Genomic DNA, 15244 nt, shown 5'->3' with positions numbered 1-15244 from the left:
GGGGAGGTAAGATAACATGGATAAAAATTAGGGCTGTCGATTAATCGCAGTTAACTCACACGATTATCTCAAAAAAATTAACTGCAATTTAAAAAATTAATCGTGATTAATCATGCTGTTAAACAACAGAATACCAGTTGAAATTTATTAAATATTATTGGATTATTTTCAAATATATTCATTTCTATTACAACACAGAATACAAAGTGTACAGTGCTCAGTTTATATTATTTTTATTATAAATACTTGCACTGTAAAAATGATAAAAAAGTAATAGTATTTTTCAATTCACCTCATACAAGTAGTAGTGCAATTTCTATCGTGAAAGTGTAACTTACAAATGTAGATTTTTTTTTGTTACATAACTGAACTCAGAACCAAAACAATGTAAAACTTTAAGGCCTACAAGTCCACTCAGTCCTACTTCTTGTTCAGCCATTTGCTAAGACTAACAAGTTTGTTTACATTTACGGGAGATACTGCTGCCTGCTTCTTATTTACAATGTCACCTGAAAGTGAGAACAGGCATTTGCATGGCACTTTTGTAACTGGCGTTGCAAGGTATTTATGTGCCAGATCTGCTAAACATTTGTATGTCCCTTCATGCTTCAGCCACCATTCTGGAGGACATGCTTCCATGCTGATGATGTTCGTTAAAAAAATAGTGCATTAATTAAATTTGTAAGTGAACTCCTTGGGGGAGAATTGTATGTCCCCTGCTCTGTTTTACATTTGGCATTCTGCCATATATTTCATGTTATAACAGTCTCGGATGATGACCCAGCACACATTGTTTGATTTATGAACACTTTCACTTCAAATTTGACAAAATGCAAGAAGATACCAATGTGAAATTTCTAAAGATAGGTACGGCCCTCGACCCAAAGTTTAAGAATCTGAAGTGCCTTCCAAAATCTGAGAGAGACAAGGTGTGGAGCATGCTTTCAGAAGTCTTAAAAGAGCAACACTCCGATGCAGAAACTACAGAACCCAGACCACCAAAAAAATAAAAATAAAAAAAATCAATCTTCTGCTGGTGGCATCTGACTCAGATGATGAAAATCAACATGCATCAGTCCGCTCTGCTTTGGATTGTTATCGAGCTGAACCCGTCATCAGCCTCGATGCATATCTTCTGGAATGGTGTTTGAAGCATGAAGGAACATATGAATCTTTAGCGCATCTGGCACATAACTTCTTGTGATGTTGGTTGTAAAAGTGCCATGTGAACGCCTGTTCTCACTTTGAAGTGACATTGTAAACAAGAAGCGGGCAGCATTATCTCCTGCAAAAGTAACCAAACTTGTTTGTCTGAGCGATTGACTGAAGTAGGACTGAGTGGACTTGTAGGCTCTAAAGTTTTACATTGTTTTATTTTTAAATGCATTTGGGGTTTTTGGTACATAATTCAACATTTGTAAGTTCAACTTACATGATAAAGATATTGCACGACAGTACTTGTATTAAGTGAATTGAAATATACTATTTCTTTTGTTTTTTACAGTGCAAATACTTGTATTCAAAAATAAATATAAAGCGAGCACTGTACACTTTGTATTCTGTGTTGTAATTGAAATCAATATATTTGAAAATGTAGAAAACTTCCAAAAGTATTTAAATAAATGGTATTCTATTATTGTTTAACAGTGCAATTATCCATGATGAATTTTTTAAATCGCTGGGCAGCCCTAATAAAAATATTAGGTGGTTCTTTGTATGATTAACAAAAATAAGTGCCAGCTTCTGCAAAAGCTGAGACTTAAAAAGAGGAAGGCTATAAATTGGCAGGATTTAAACTTCCCGTTCCTTTCTCTGGACTCTGTGAAGATCTGGAGGATGAAAGACAGAAAATTATAAAAAAAATGTAGAAACAAACTGAATATAGAAAGATGTGTTTTACGGACAGTTGCAAAATGAATGTGTGGTCTCAGACCAAATTCTACTGGAATCCCCAGCAAGTAGAAAAGCTTTGTACATCTCCACCAGCACAAAGCAGCATATTAGGACACAGCAAAGCTAGGGCTCATTCTCTCAGTTCCTAGCTCTGTCCCTTATATACGACATTCTGCAAACTACAGGCTATATTTTAGCCACTTGTAATGATACTTGCTTCAAAGGGGTTGTCAAGGTTCCTTCCCCACTCTGAACTCTAGGGTACAGATGTGGGGACGTGCATGAAAACCCCCCTTAGTTTATTTTTACCAGCTTAGGTTAAAACTCCCCCAAGGTACAAACTATTTTACCTTTTGTCCCTGGACTTTATTGCTGCCACCACCAAGCGTCTAACAAATATATAACAGGGAAAGAGCCTGCTTGGAAACGTCTTTCCCCCAAGTCCTACACCCCCTTTCCTGGGGAAGGCTTGATAAAAATCCTCACCAATTTGCATAGTTGAACACAGACCCAAACCCTTGGATCTTAAGAACAAGGAAAAAGCAATCAGGTTCTTAAAAGAAGAATTTTAATTGAAGAAAAAGTAAAAGAATCACCTCTGTAAAATCAGGATGGTAAATACCTTACAGGGTAATCAGATTCAAAACATAGAGAATCCCTCTAGGCTAAACCCTAAGTTACAAAAAGACACAAAAACAGGAATATACGTTCCATTCAGCACAACTTATTTTTATCAGCTATTTAACGAAAACAGAATCCAATGCATATCTAACTAGATTGCTTACTGACTTTTTACAGGAGTTCAAACCTGCATTCCTGCTCTGGTCCTGGCAAAAGCAACACATAGACAGAGGGAACCCTTGGTTTCCCCCCCTCCAGCTTTGAAAGTATCTTGTCTCCTCATTGGTCATTTTGGTCAGGTGACAGCGAGGTTGTCTTAGCTTCTTAACCCTTTACAGGTGAAAGGGTTTTTCCTCTGGCGAGGAAGGATTTAAAGGTGTTTACCCTTCCCTTTTGTATTTATGACAGGGGTGTTGGGAAGCTTAGTTAATGTTTGTAAAAGTACATTGAGATCCGCACATAGAAGGGGCTGATTCTGTGCAAATACTATCATGGACTTCTCAAGCAAGTCTAGAGTACCTGCAGCGAGCTGATGGGCCTCGTCAAATCCTCACCGTGGAATTCCAGGCCAGACACTGGAAAGGATGAGGAACATTTGATATTGCATTCTTTGCAGCCAACACATCACCCTCTAGTAATGGCCACCTTGGCACGTGGTCTATGCCAGTGTTTCTCAATGACCAGTCTGTTGACTGGCACCGGGCCCTGAGATCTTCCTGACACAGTTTAGGAAGGCAGCAAGCTAGTCCCCAGTATCAAAAAGGTTGAGAAACACTGTTCTATGCCACCAGCATCTCTGAGGGTAGCTCCATTGTGTTTTCTTCTCTACCAAGGATAAAGACACACATCCTATGGATGCAGTTTATGACACTTCATATATAGAATGTGGTTAACTCAGCTGAGGTTCCATATTTATGAAATCAGTGAGTGTTTACAGTGGTTTAGATCAAGCCCACATTTACATAAATCATACCCTTTTTTTCCTGGCTATACAACCCCTATCATGCAGCACCTACAGAAAGGGATTCCTGCACCTTTTCTACACTGAGCCAGAATTTCACCACAGTGATTGCCCAGCATGGAACCATCCCATCTGCCCTTTCTACCCCTCAACTTATTCTGCCTTTCCCAATTACACATGTATATCTGATACCATAATATGAATATTTTTTTCTGCCACACTTACCTTGTATTCTGAAAATCTTCATCACAGAATACATGTTCTTAGTAAGTGTTACTGCATTAATGAGATTTTAATTTTTCCCATTGACACTCTTGTACTCATTGTTTAAAATATGCACCTTACTTCCAGTTTGAATTTGCCTAGCTTCCAGTCAGGAGCATCTTCAATATTGGGACGTATGTAAAGTTAAACAGGTGAGCAAGTGTTGGCATGATCAAGGCCTATATGCTGAACATGTCCAACTTATGTTCTGTAAAGTGTTGTGGAAACTTACAGCACTAAATGCATGTTTTAAAAAACACAACATAAGGTGCTATGTCTGCCAGCCAACCTGATAAATGTCTATATCCTTTTTAAAAATGTGAACTACATAAAAAATGTTCCTATTTACAAGGCATAATAAAAATGCAAAACCTTTACAAACTATCTTTTAATGCTTATTTTACAAAACTACAGCAAAAGGTAAAGCAATGTACACTTTGCTTTCAGCCATTCATCTCCAGAGGGATACATTTGAATTCAAACATGATTGAAATTTCACAAAAGGAATAAACATTAGATTATATGACATTTCTTGAAGCTAAGACCTCAAGACCTATGAAGCGTTTTATTGTTTACATATTACAAAAAGCAGAATGCAGAACTGAAAGAACAGCAAGCATGGGCCTGATCTAGTGTTCTGGAAAGTCAGTCGAAAGAATCCCATTGACTTCAGTGGATCAAGCCCTATAAGAGAACATGTTGAGTAGCTGTTGTGAGGTCATCTGAACTGAAGTTATACAACAAAAAAAGTCTCTTTTTATATGCTGAAGTGAAATACAATGACACCAGCACGGAGTGCTGGAACTCTGGAGTGAGATGTGCAGGATTCCAATAGAACTAGACAGTTGCTTTTCTGAGTGCTTTGAAGAGTCTGTAATGATTATTCTCACAATCAGCATGATGAGCTTGGCTCTTTTCATGCTTGATAAGGATACAGGCGACATGTAGAGACAGTGGAATAGTTTTGAATGTTTTTCACATGGCTTGAAGTCATATTTGGTTCTTTTACGTGACTGCATTTATTAAATAGCCTCTCACAGAACTATTCTTCTACAAGTAGATCCAGAATCTTGCAAGACTATGGAAGGAATGTATGTAACACACAAATGCGGTCTCTGCAAAATGCACTACAATTTTAACCGGACAAAACAGCTTTGTCTTAAGGGTTCAGGTAGTCCAGATGCATTAATTTTTATCAAAATCATTTTTATTTTGTGAATCAAAGCATGGCTTGTTCATTCTGCTCAATGTTGGCCACAAGATACTTTGTGTCACTAGTTGCAGGAACAGCATCTCTATTGCAATAAAGAGTGTTGTCAAAGCGGACATCTGTTGGTAGCTGATTGTGTCTTTTTTTGTAGAAAAAATAGGTTGCAAGACCAGCTCCGACTAGAATGAGAAGGACAAGAATAACTACCATCCCACTTAAGTGGTGTGCAGGAACAGCTTCATCTGTTTTCGGTACTGAAAATGAATGCAAAGCAATTACTCAGGATCCTAAGGATTATGATGATATATATTAGGGTCTGACAATGGGTCTGATTTCCGAAAGTTCTGAGCACCTATAACTCCAAGTCAATGTAAGCTGTGGAGAATCAACAGAAAATCAGGCCCAATGACCTTATTTTTGAAGGCAGAGGTTTATGGCTGCACGTCATTACAGTTTACAGATAACTTCTGTCGCGCTAGTCACAAAATATATCATACAGAGGTCCAGTCAAAACACAATTAAATACCTTAATTCAAAATGAAATTGAGTTTTAAGGGAGAGAGCTGCTTTTTAGTCAGGTTGGAGATATAATAATCACAATAATACATTTCAAATAAACATCCACACAGCTGGGTATCAAATAGTAATTTTCTCAGAAAATAAAATAAATATTCAAAAAAGAACTAGATAGATTCATGGAAGACAGGTCCATCAATGGCTATTAGCCAGGATGGGCAGGGATGGTATCTCTAGCTTCTGTTTGCCAGAAGCTGGGAATGAGCGACAGGGAATGGATGACCTGTTCTGTTCATTCCCTCTGGGGCACCTGGCACTGGCCACTGTCGGAAGACAGGATACTGGGCTAGGATACTTGACCTTTGGTCTGACCCAATATGGCCGTTCTTATGTTCTTAAATTTATAACCTGATTTGGGTCTCTCTTTAATTTGCTTATAAGAAATCAGTCCTACCTTTATTGTCTGATGGCTTCTCAGTTGGTTCAACTTCAGTAACTTTCAAATTAAAAAAAAAGATATTCATAGTCTTTAAGTCTCCATTTTACACCAGATTGTACAGTCACACAGAGTAAATAAATCCTGTTTGAAGAATTACTATGTTGGGCACTCTGCATTTTAAAATAAAGTAAAATAATGGAGATGAAAAATATCTGACAACACCTTTAATTTAATCTAAATGAATCATCTACCCAAATCAAGCAAAACATTCCAGTTAAAAATTAGATCCAGGAAAAAAAAATTATATTTGTTTTTTTTTTTGCATGAAAAAAATGTTACCAGTTGATTTGGGATGATTTCACACCTTCAGAATGTCAAGCCTTCATGACATTTTGAGAAGCTGAAGATTTTTCACACTGAAGTATGGGGAAAACTGAAAATTCATATTTGCATTTTTAAGTCTAGGACGCCAAGCTCAAGGGGGCAACAGAAAAACAGACTGGGTCACAATTCCCCTCTTCCTTCCATTGAGTCCTAGGCACATTCTCCCATCTACTTTCCTCACAGTTACATACATCTTAGTATCCTTCCACTGCTGCTTCTCAGCAGTATCTCCTTCCTCCCTTTCAGCAGTAGCTCTGTCATTCTGGGTCCTCTCACCCCCGGTTAACTTCCGCTCAAGTTCTTCCCCTCACATCCCACCTGCAACTCCTCTGTTTTGGCTTCTCCTCCTTCCTAAACCCTTCTGGTTGTACCCTCTCCACCTCCCTACCAACAGAGCCTGGTTTGATTAGTGCCTGCTCTTCTAAGGCACTAAGGATAAGGGTGATAGGAGCCCGGGACTCCTGAGTTCCACTCCATCTCTTTCAGCAATTGCCCTTAAATGGGAGTTTCAATGGGATTTCGATGGGAGTAGGATCAGAATATCTACCACAAACATAGGCAAGTACAGAATATGCAATGCAAAGGATTTTATAGCATAAATATTAGTCATTGTTAATAACCCATTGTACTGAGTATATCACTTACTCTTTGGTATTTTACAAATAAATCTTTTGTCAGCAGAGCAGAAATAGCTTCTCCAGCCCCCATCTGAGGCATCCATGTCAACACAATGTTCATGATAACCATCCGTAGGTTCTCTTTCTTTCCAGTTTACAAACTCTACTGCACTGTTGTCTCCCCATGTCCATTCTCCTAAAGTTAAAATGAAAAATACAGAACAACAAATGGCAGGTTAAGGATCACTCATTTCTAGAGATTAAAACAATATCATATGATTTCTATGGCACCTGTCACTGTTGTATCTGAGCAGTGAATTCATTAATTTATTAAATCAATACATTAACATTTTATAGGACTCCGTTTTCTCTCTCCTTCCAGGCAGACACAACTGAGAATGCCTTATGTCTGTAAGGTTTCACCTGGACACTGCTAGCTGCATTGTCCTAGAGGAGCGCAGCTGCCTCAGTGAACTGGGAATGGAATGGCCAGGCCCACTGAGCCTTGAAGACTAAGGGCTTGTCTACACTTGCGAGTTAGGGCGCATTAAAGCAGCCCCAGGCACCCTAGTTCACTACCCGTCCACACTGGCAAGGCATGTAGAGCGCTCTGACTCCACGGCTAGAGCGCTCCTGGTACTCCACCTTGGCGAGAATATTAACGCTTGCTGCACCTTGGCTGAAACACCCGGGCGTGAGTGTGAACAAGGTGTTGCATTACTGCATTCTGATCAGCCTCTGGAAACATCCCATAATCCCCTTAAGTCAAGTGGCCACTCTTCTCATTGTTTTGAACTCGCTGCAGGAATGCGGATATGCCCTTTGAAAACTCCATTTCTAACAGCCGGCTGCTTATCTGCTCCGAGACGAAGCAAGCCACTCATGTGGAGTTCTGTGTGTGAGAGGGGCAGGGGTGGGGGGAGTCTGCTGGTGTCTGAACTTACAAGACAGAATGCTGACATGCTCTCAGCTCCCCCAAAACCCACTCTCTCTCTCCCCCCACATACACACCACACACTCCACCCCACCCCACCCCCATCTGAAAAGCACTGTGGCTATTGCAAGAATTGCTAATGTGGCCAAGCCAGTGCGCTTGTAGCTGTCAGTGTGGACAGACTGCAGCACTTTCCCTACTGCGCTCTCCGAAGGCTGGTTTAACTCAAAAGCGCTCTGCATCTGAAAGTGTAACCAGGCCCGAAGACCAGGACTTTGAACTCGCACCAGAATTTGCACTGGGAGCCAGCATAGTGGGTGGAGCACCACAATGTATTCTCTGTGGTCATTCAGATGCAAGGATCTCAAGCAGCCCCTGCATTAGAGCCAAGACTAGAAATCAGCTCCCTTACAAGGTCTGGCTCGGATCGTTTATTCTGCCTGATTGTATCAGGACGACTTAAAAAATACACCTATTGATCTCTGCTCTTCCCTTACTCAGGCCCGGCCAGCAGGACTAGGTGCTACTTCCTGTGTCTCAAGGATGAAGGGAATCCCAGTGCCCAGACTTGGAGCTAGATGGAAAATGAAAATCCATTTGTTTTCATTAATGGAAATTTTCAAGTTTTCAGCAAATTAAAAACCAAAATAATTTCACTGAAAACTCATCTTTTTGCCAAAACTTGTGACTGAAAACTGAACAGTTCGATTCAGAAATGCTGTTGCAGTGCCTCCTGGGAGCTGTAGTTCCAGTGCCTCGGAAAGTCTAGTACCAGCAACTGTGCCGAAACCATCCAATGGGGGGTCCAAAAGGTGTACGTCGGTAAGGAGGCCTGTTCCTGTCTATTTTCTGCACCACCCAGGATCAACCAGCCAGCAAGGAGCAGAATACTCACTTCACACTGCAGCGGAATTAATGGTATACCAAAGGCTGCTGTTATATATGCTCTCCGAGGCTTCTGAAGATATTGCATCTAGCTCAAACAAAATACCAGCAAGAGCAGTGGCTGCTACAGAAACCCTCCTCGTATCCCCGCCCCATAACAGGCTGTGGCTTCATAGGCACAAAACAGCATTACAATGCTAACCAATAAATACAGAAATATATTTCTTTAAAAGACTTTAGCAGACTTTTCAGATCTTCCTCTTGCTGAATAAATACTTAACACTATAAGATTTCTTCAAAAACTGAGGTGCTGTGAAGTTTGGTTAAATGTCAAGGGAATGAAAGAAAAGTGTGAAATGAAATAAATTGGATGAAATACTGTAGGCATGTAATATTTTCTATTTCCAAGAGAGAGACGGGGATGTAAAACGTGCAGTCACCTTTTTGAATCATTTCTCCTTTTTGTGTACTATAACTGAAAAATATTAAACATTTGACATCAGATTTCCATCTTCTGTTTGAGTACTTATTTGTAAATAACTATTGAAAGTTAAATAATTACCATCCACATTCTTGTACATTCCTATCCAAAACGGTCTTGAGTCACTTGCAAATACATCCAAGTGGTGCAAGAGAAAATTCATTTCAACCCTATTTTCTATGGAAACCAAAGAGGCTCCTGCAAAACATAAATTAATAAAGAAGCATAATTTAAGCATGTTTCACCATAGAAAATGATCTGCCCCTTGAAACAATCATGATGACATATTCTTAACCCTTTTGATACATTTAAAATAGCGATAGACTGTAATTAATTTTTGTCACTGAAGTCCATCAGAGCTCCAGAAACAGATCAGTAACAGCCCTTGCAGTTTGCTCTTTAGAGGAAAACATCCTTTTCTTTGAGCTGCTATGCTGGTTATCTCCAGGCAATACATATCTTATATTAGTTTTAGCACATTTGCCAAATATGCTGTATTTGTATGCTCCATTTTTGCAATTAACCCCAATCCTTCCCTGTTGTTTAATGTGCCGGAGACAACACAATTAGAAAAATGCAGCTATTTTTTTTTATATATATATATATTCCCTCTTGCACTGGGGATAAAAAAAAAAAAAAAAAAAAACAAGAAAGAAGAGAGAAGCTGTTTTGGGAAATAAGAAATATCATCATACGCCAATTAAGGGGATGATCTTATTACCATCATAGTCCCCGTTTCCTCAATACTGATATCCTGTTGTATTAATGTAGATGGAATAAGCGGGGCCTAAGAATCAAAGGTATTAACGTGATCTTGCACTGTCCAACATTAAACAGAGCTAAACAAGGTCTAGTATATAGAGTCCTCAGACTCCTCAGTACCTTGGCAAACACATCATTAAAATATTTTAACCTTTTATTAAAGATACAGAAAACAAGAAGGGGAAAGGTTAAAGCATGCGAAATGTAAAGTATTAAGTAAGTCTTCCATTTTAACCATATCGCATGTTACCCTTCCCTCTAGGTGGAGAGAGTTTTTAAAAAGAACTGCCCTCCCCCATCATCTGACAGTCTCTTGGATGGTATTAAAAATGGTAATAACTTCTTTTTGGGGAAAAGAGAAAAAGTTATTTGAAATGGGCGGGGCTCTTCTTAAAGTCTAATTCTGTTTCCTAGAAGACAAAACAAAAGGGTGAAGGAAAGAACAGCTAAAACAGAAAATACTGTTTATGTATCTGATGTTGACTCTCACTTGCAACTTCACTACTGGAAAAACACAGGCATAACACATGGTCTTATCAGCCACTTTGAGACCTGGCAAACTTGTACCACTATTGGGCTGCCCAGAGCATTGCATTTGCATTTGCATGTTGCAAAATATGCAGTCTTTGCTGGCTAAGCCAGATCCTTATTAAGCAGAAGGAAAATGGAGAGAGAGAGAAAAAGAAATAAGGTGGGGAAGGAAAAGGACACATGCGGGGTGGAGACACAGTGTCACATCTCAGGTCGTGGCTGGGATGTCGCTAAAGCTGGTAGAAGTGACACAGTGTCATGTGGGTCCCTCTGTCTGACCTGGTCTTATGAAGGTCTCCCTCAGGGTGTCAAAACTACAGTGGAGGCCTGGTAACTCCCAGGATCCCAGGAGACGATGTGGGTGGCAGACATGATGGTAAAGTTTGCTCCTTCCCCTTCTCTAATCTTTCAGACAGCCAGCATAGTGGTAGCCAGCTTTTCCCAGAAAAGTTTCTTTTTGAGGACCACAAAAGGGAGCACTGGGTGGAATAGCCCATCCCCTTATTATTTTATCCACCAATTAGGCCTAATAACCAACATGCTAGTTTTGGTTAATTGATTTTCAGTCCCACATGTCTCTTATTTACCAGGCATCATCTCAACACAGTCCTAGAATTGTACCAGTAAGCCTTTTTGTTTGGACTAATTTAGTCTGTCTCCCTCTTGTACCCTTTCCCATTCGCATTTATTGTCATAGGTTGTTGAGATATTTTATAAACTTTTACTCACTTCTTACAGTTGAGCTCACAATTAGGGTAAATTTGTAGGCCCAATTATTACAAGAGATCAGCACTAGGTTCTTTTCCTTTTATGGTGGATTTGCCACACTAGGGTGCCAACATCTGTTTAAGAAGTATTAAACTGAGACCACCAACTCATTTTACAGAGTCCACATAAAATCCTGGGTTGTGGCTAACAACAAAGTCTCCCCTTCTTGAAGTGCTCTGTTCATTAGGGCTTTAACAGAATAAAATATCAAGAACCTCTCTCATTTTGGCACAGACCAGGAACTCCTTTTACAGTCATTAAATTGAAACAAGTAAAAGGAAACCAAGAGGGTCCAAAACATGACTTCCTTTTCCCAGGTACTGGAGCAAGAGCCCTTGCAGACCTGCATCTTGAACTCCCAGCTTCCTTCCTTTGGAAAGTCAGCGGATTAAACTCCTACTGCTAAGTTAATTGACAGGATACCAAATGCCACCTGATAAGTAAACAAAATCTCTTAATCCTTGTTGATCCTGGTTCCTCCTGATACAGGTTCAGGGTAGTGGCTTTTATTTCCAGGGACCAGGATGCTGTTAGCCCATATGTGTTCCCTCCTCAAACCCCGAATGGCCAGTGCACCATGTCTCACCGCCAAACAGTAATCACACAGCAACTAATTTCAGGTTTCAGAGTAGCAGTTGTGTTAGTCTGTATCCCCAAAAAGAAAAGGAGTACTTGTGGCACCTTAGAGACTAACAAATTTATTTGAGCATAAGCTTTTGTGAGCTACAGCTCACTTCATCGGATGCATGCAGTGGAAAATACAGTGGGGAGATTTTATATACACAGAGAACATGAAACAATGTAACGAGAGTGATCAGGTAACGTGAGCTATTACCAGCAGGAGAGATGGAAGTGGATGTGTCATTACACAAAGTAAAACTATTTCCCCATGTTTAATACCCCCCCCCCGACACTGTTCCTCACACATTCTCGTCAACTGCTAGAAATGGCCCACTTTGATTATCACTACAAAAGGTTTTTTTTCTCTCCTGCTGGTAATAGCTCACCTTACCTGATCACTCTCCTTAAAGTGTGTATGTGTGTAACGTGTGTAAAGTGTGTAACGCCCATTGTTTCATGTTCTCTGTGTATATAAAATCTCCCCACTGTATTTTCCACTGCATGTACCCGATGAAGTGAGCTGTAGCTCATGAAAGCTTATGCTCAAATAAATTTGTTAGTCTCTAAGGTGCCACAAGTCCTCCTTTTCTTTCAACTAATTTCATTCACTCTCAACCTTTGCCAGGTTCAGACCAGTGGCCTTGTGACAAGTGAGAGTAGCCTTAGGCTGACTCACCACTCCGAGTATTTGGGAAGCATCCCCACATGGAGCAAATTAGGGAGATAATTATTAAGGACTGAATGATTAACCAATTAACAAGGTGGCTCTGCTCTTCAACTGAGGAAAGCTAAAAGGTAGATAGTACGAGGAGTAAGGTTGGGGTCAGAGGGATAAATATTGTTTTGTTTCACCCTGACCTTTACTGTAAAGTTTTCCAGTTTTTCATTCTGAAAGGGGGGAAAGGGCTTCCTTTAATTCCACTTTCCCCACCAACCTCTTTCCTTCTCACCCACTTCCCTACAGTGCCCCAGTTTTTCACTTAAAAATAAGCAATGAGCCTACAGGAAACTGTTAGGTCCTAATTAAAGATGACACTCACCTAAGCGAACACATTCCATGGAAGCCTGGGGCCAGCTTTCCATCTCGGAGGCCTCAATGTAGTAACAGTGACCATGGAAGGGAATCCAAGATCTGCGTATGTCAGATGCAGGACATTTTCCAGGGAGTTGTGGAGGTTCAGTAGGGGCTACAACTGATAAGAAACCATGCTGTATGAAAGCAATAAAGGCTTCTCAGATATGTTACTGAAAACACATATATACTGTACCATAAGCAGCCACTACTAATTTGACCATGAGAGCATGAAAAAGAACCTCAGATATTCATGGTTCATGATCTGGGCCAGATTCTCTACTCTGCTATGGAGGTTTTACATTGGGGTAACTGCATTGACTTTAGCTGAGGCCTGGTCTATACAACACAGTTAGGTCTACACAAGGCAGCTCATGTTGGCCTAAGTATGTCAGTGTCTACAATACTACAGCCTTGTCCCACTGATGTAAGTGCCCTACTACACCGACATAATAACTCCAACTCCCCAAGAGGTGTAGGGCTTATGTCAGTGTAGTTAGGGTGACACAGCATCTGTGTAGACACTGTGTTACTTACATCGGCTGTTGAAGCCATGAAATTGACAAGAAAGCCAGATAGCTAGAGCCCAGCTGCACCCCACTCCTCTGGAGAGCTGGCTGGCTGGACCCCACTCCTGGCTGGAAGCCAGGATGAGAATGGAGCCCTCTCCCAGCTGGGAGCCACAGGCGAATAGACCCTTATTCTGGGGGGGGGACCGAAAAGCCAGGGCAGCTGATACTAGACTTTCCAATAAATCTCCATTGATACTTCCTGTTGGATTGACAGATTTGTAGATGAGTAGAAAAGGCCTAATTCTGAAATTCTTGAGCATCCAAAACTCTCATTCATGTCAGAGTATTTGGATATGTAAGGGATGCAACAGTGGGTCCACAGCTTACAGGCTAAAAACAAAGTGGCATAATGCCCCAATTAGTTTGTAGAATAAACTTTGAAAAATCTTTAGAATTCACTAGTTAGCGTCTGTCAAGCGCCAAGAAACTGTATCAAAGACTATTTCCTTTATAGAAACCAATATTGGAGCAGAGTACACGTCAACGGTCACATTCATCATTTATATATACAATAGAACCTCAGAGTTACGAACGCCTCAGGAATGGAGGTTGTTCGTAACTCTGAAATGTTCATAACTCTGAACAAAACGTTACGGTTGTTCTTTCAAAAGTTTACAGCTGAACATGGACTTAATACAGCTTTGAAACTTTACTACACAGAAGAAGAATGTTGCCTTTATGTTAATTTAAATGAAACAAGCACAGAAACAGTTTCCTTACCTTGTCAAATCTTTTTTTAAAAACTTTCCCTCAATTTTTTTAGCAGTTTACCTTTAACGCAGTACTTTGCTGTATTTGCCTTTTTTTGGGGGGGTGGGGTGGGTGGGGGGTCTCCGCTGCTACCTGATTGTGTACATCCAGTTCCAAATAAGGTGTGTGGTTGACTGGTCAATTCGTAACTCTGGTGTTCATAACTCTGAGGTTCTACTGTAGTCATAATCAAGACTTGAATGCATTTAAACTTGAAGCTCACTAATTAAAATTGCTAAATTCAGTTGCTTACCATCAGACCTTTTACAGACAGAGAAGTAATTTTCATCACAAGACCCTGTCTTCCAGGTCCCATCAACATCTAAGTAAACACAGGCCAAGCTCCGTTTTGGCTCCTCACTGGCCCACTTAGAGTACTTGATTCTCCAGTTATCAGTCCATTTGTAAAGGCCACTAGTCTAAAAACAAAAGACAATTAAGATAATATTGCATCCAAAAACTGCCTTAAAAAAAGACTATTAAGGTCACAAACTCATGCACTGGAATGTCAGAAATAAGTTTGTCTATAAAACCTTAATTCAGCCCCCTTGTGTTTATGCCTTATGACATGATCTTTAATTACATGATCACACACTATTTCTTTCCACAGGATGCCTGCTTCTTTCAGAGCACAGAATGGATGGTGCTCACTGAATGGGCAATTATTCAATATTAGATTTCATCCTCATTGTTCAGTATATGTCCCCAGGCCTTATTTATGGCACAGTACTCAAATTCTGCTTTGAAAACAGAATTATTCATTTCCTAATGAGCTTTTTTATGGTGCTCATCACTATAGTATCTGAGTGCTTCACAAACATTAATGAGGTGAAGTGATATTATTATTCCCATTTGACAGATCAGGAACTGTGCACAAAGATGTTAATGTCAAAAGTGTGCCCTAATTTTGAGTGGTCCATGACAGATGCATATGACCTGATTTTTCAGGTAACTTAGCATTAT

General features: G+C 40.1%; 1 protein-coding gene across 1 annotated transcript in view; it reads right to left on the bottom strand.

Annotated features, from left to right (window-relative positions):
- Positions 1 to 4958: 4958 nt before the first annotated feature.
- Positions 4959 to 15244, bottom strand: part of LOC144260724 (macrophage mannose receptor 1-like) — a 55315-nt gene continuing 45029 nt past the window's right edge. The window contains exons 25-30 of the mRNA XM_077809436.1: positions 14535 to 14700; positions 12928 to 13080; positions 9287 to 9403; positions 6934 to 7101; positions 5920 to 5961; positions 4959 to 5203 (exon numbers count right to left, since the gene is read on the bottom strand). Of these exons, the coding sequence (XP_077665562.1) occupies positions 4959 to 5203; positions 5920 to 5961; positions 6934 to 7101; positions 9287 to 9403; positions 12928 to 13080; positions 14535 to 14700 (891 nt within the window). The remainder of the gene's footprint in view (positions 5204 to 5919; positions 5962 to 6933; positions 7102 to 9286; positions 9404 to 12927; positions 13081 to 14534; positions 14701 to 15244) is intronic.

Source organism: Eretmochelys imbricata, chromosome 2 (genome assembly GCF_965152235.1).
Source record: "Eretmochelys imbricata isolate rEreImb1 chromosome 2, rEreImb1.hap1, whole genome shotgun sequence".
Classification (NCBI taxonomy): domain Eukaryota; kingdom Metazoa; phylum Chordata; order Testudines; family Cheloniidae; genus Eretmochelys; species Eretmochelys imbricata.
The sequence above is the reverse complement of the archived record's forward strand: the minus strand, read 5'-3'. Positions and strand labels throughout refer to the sequence as shown.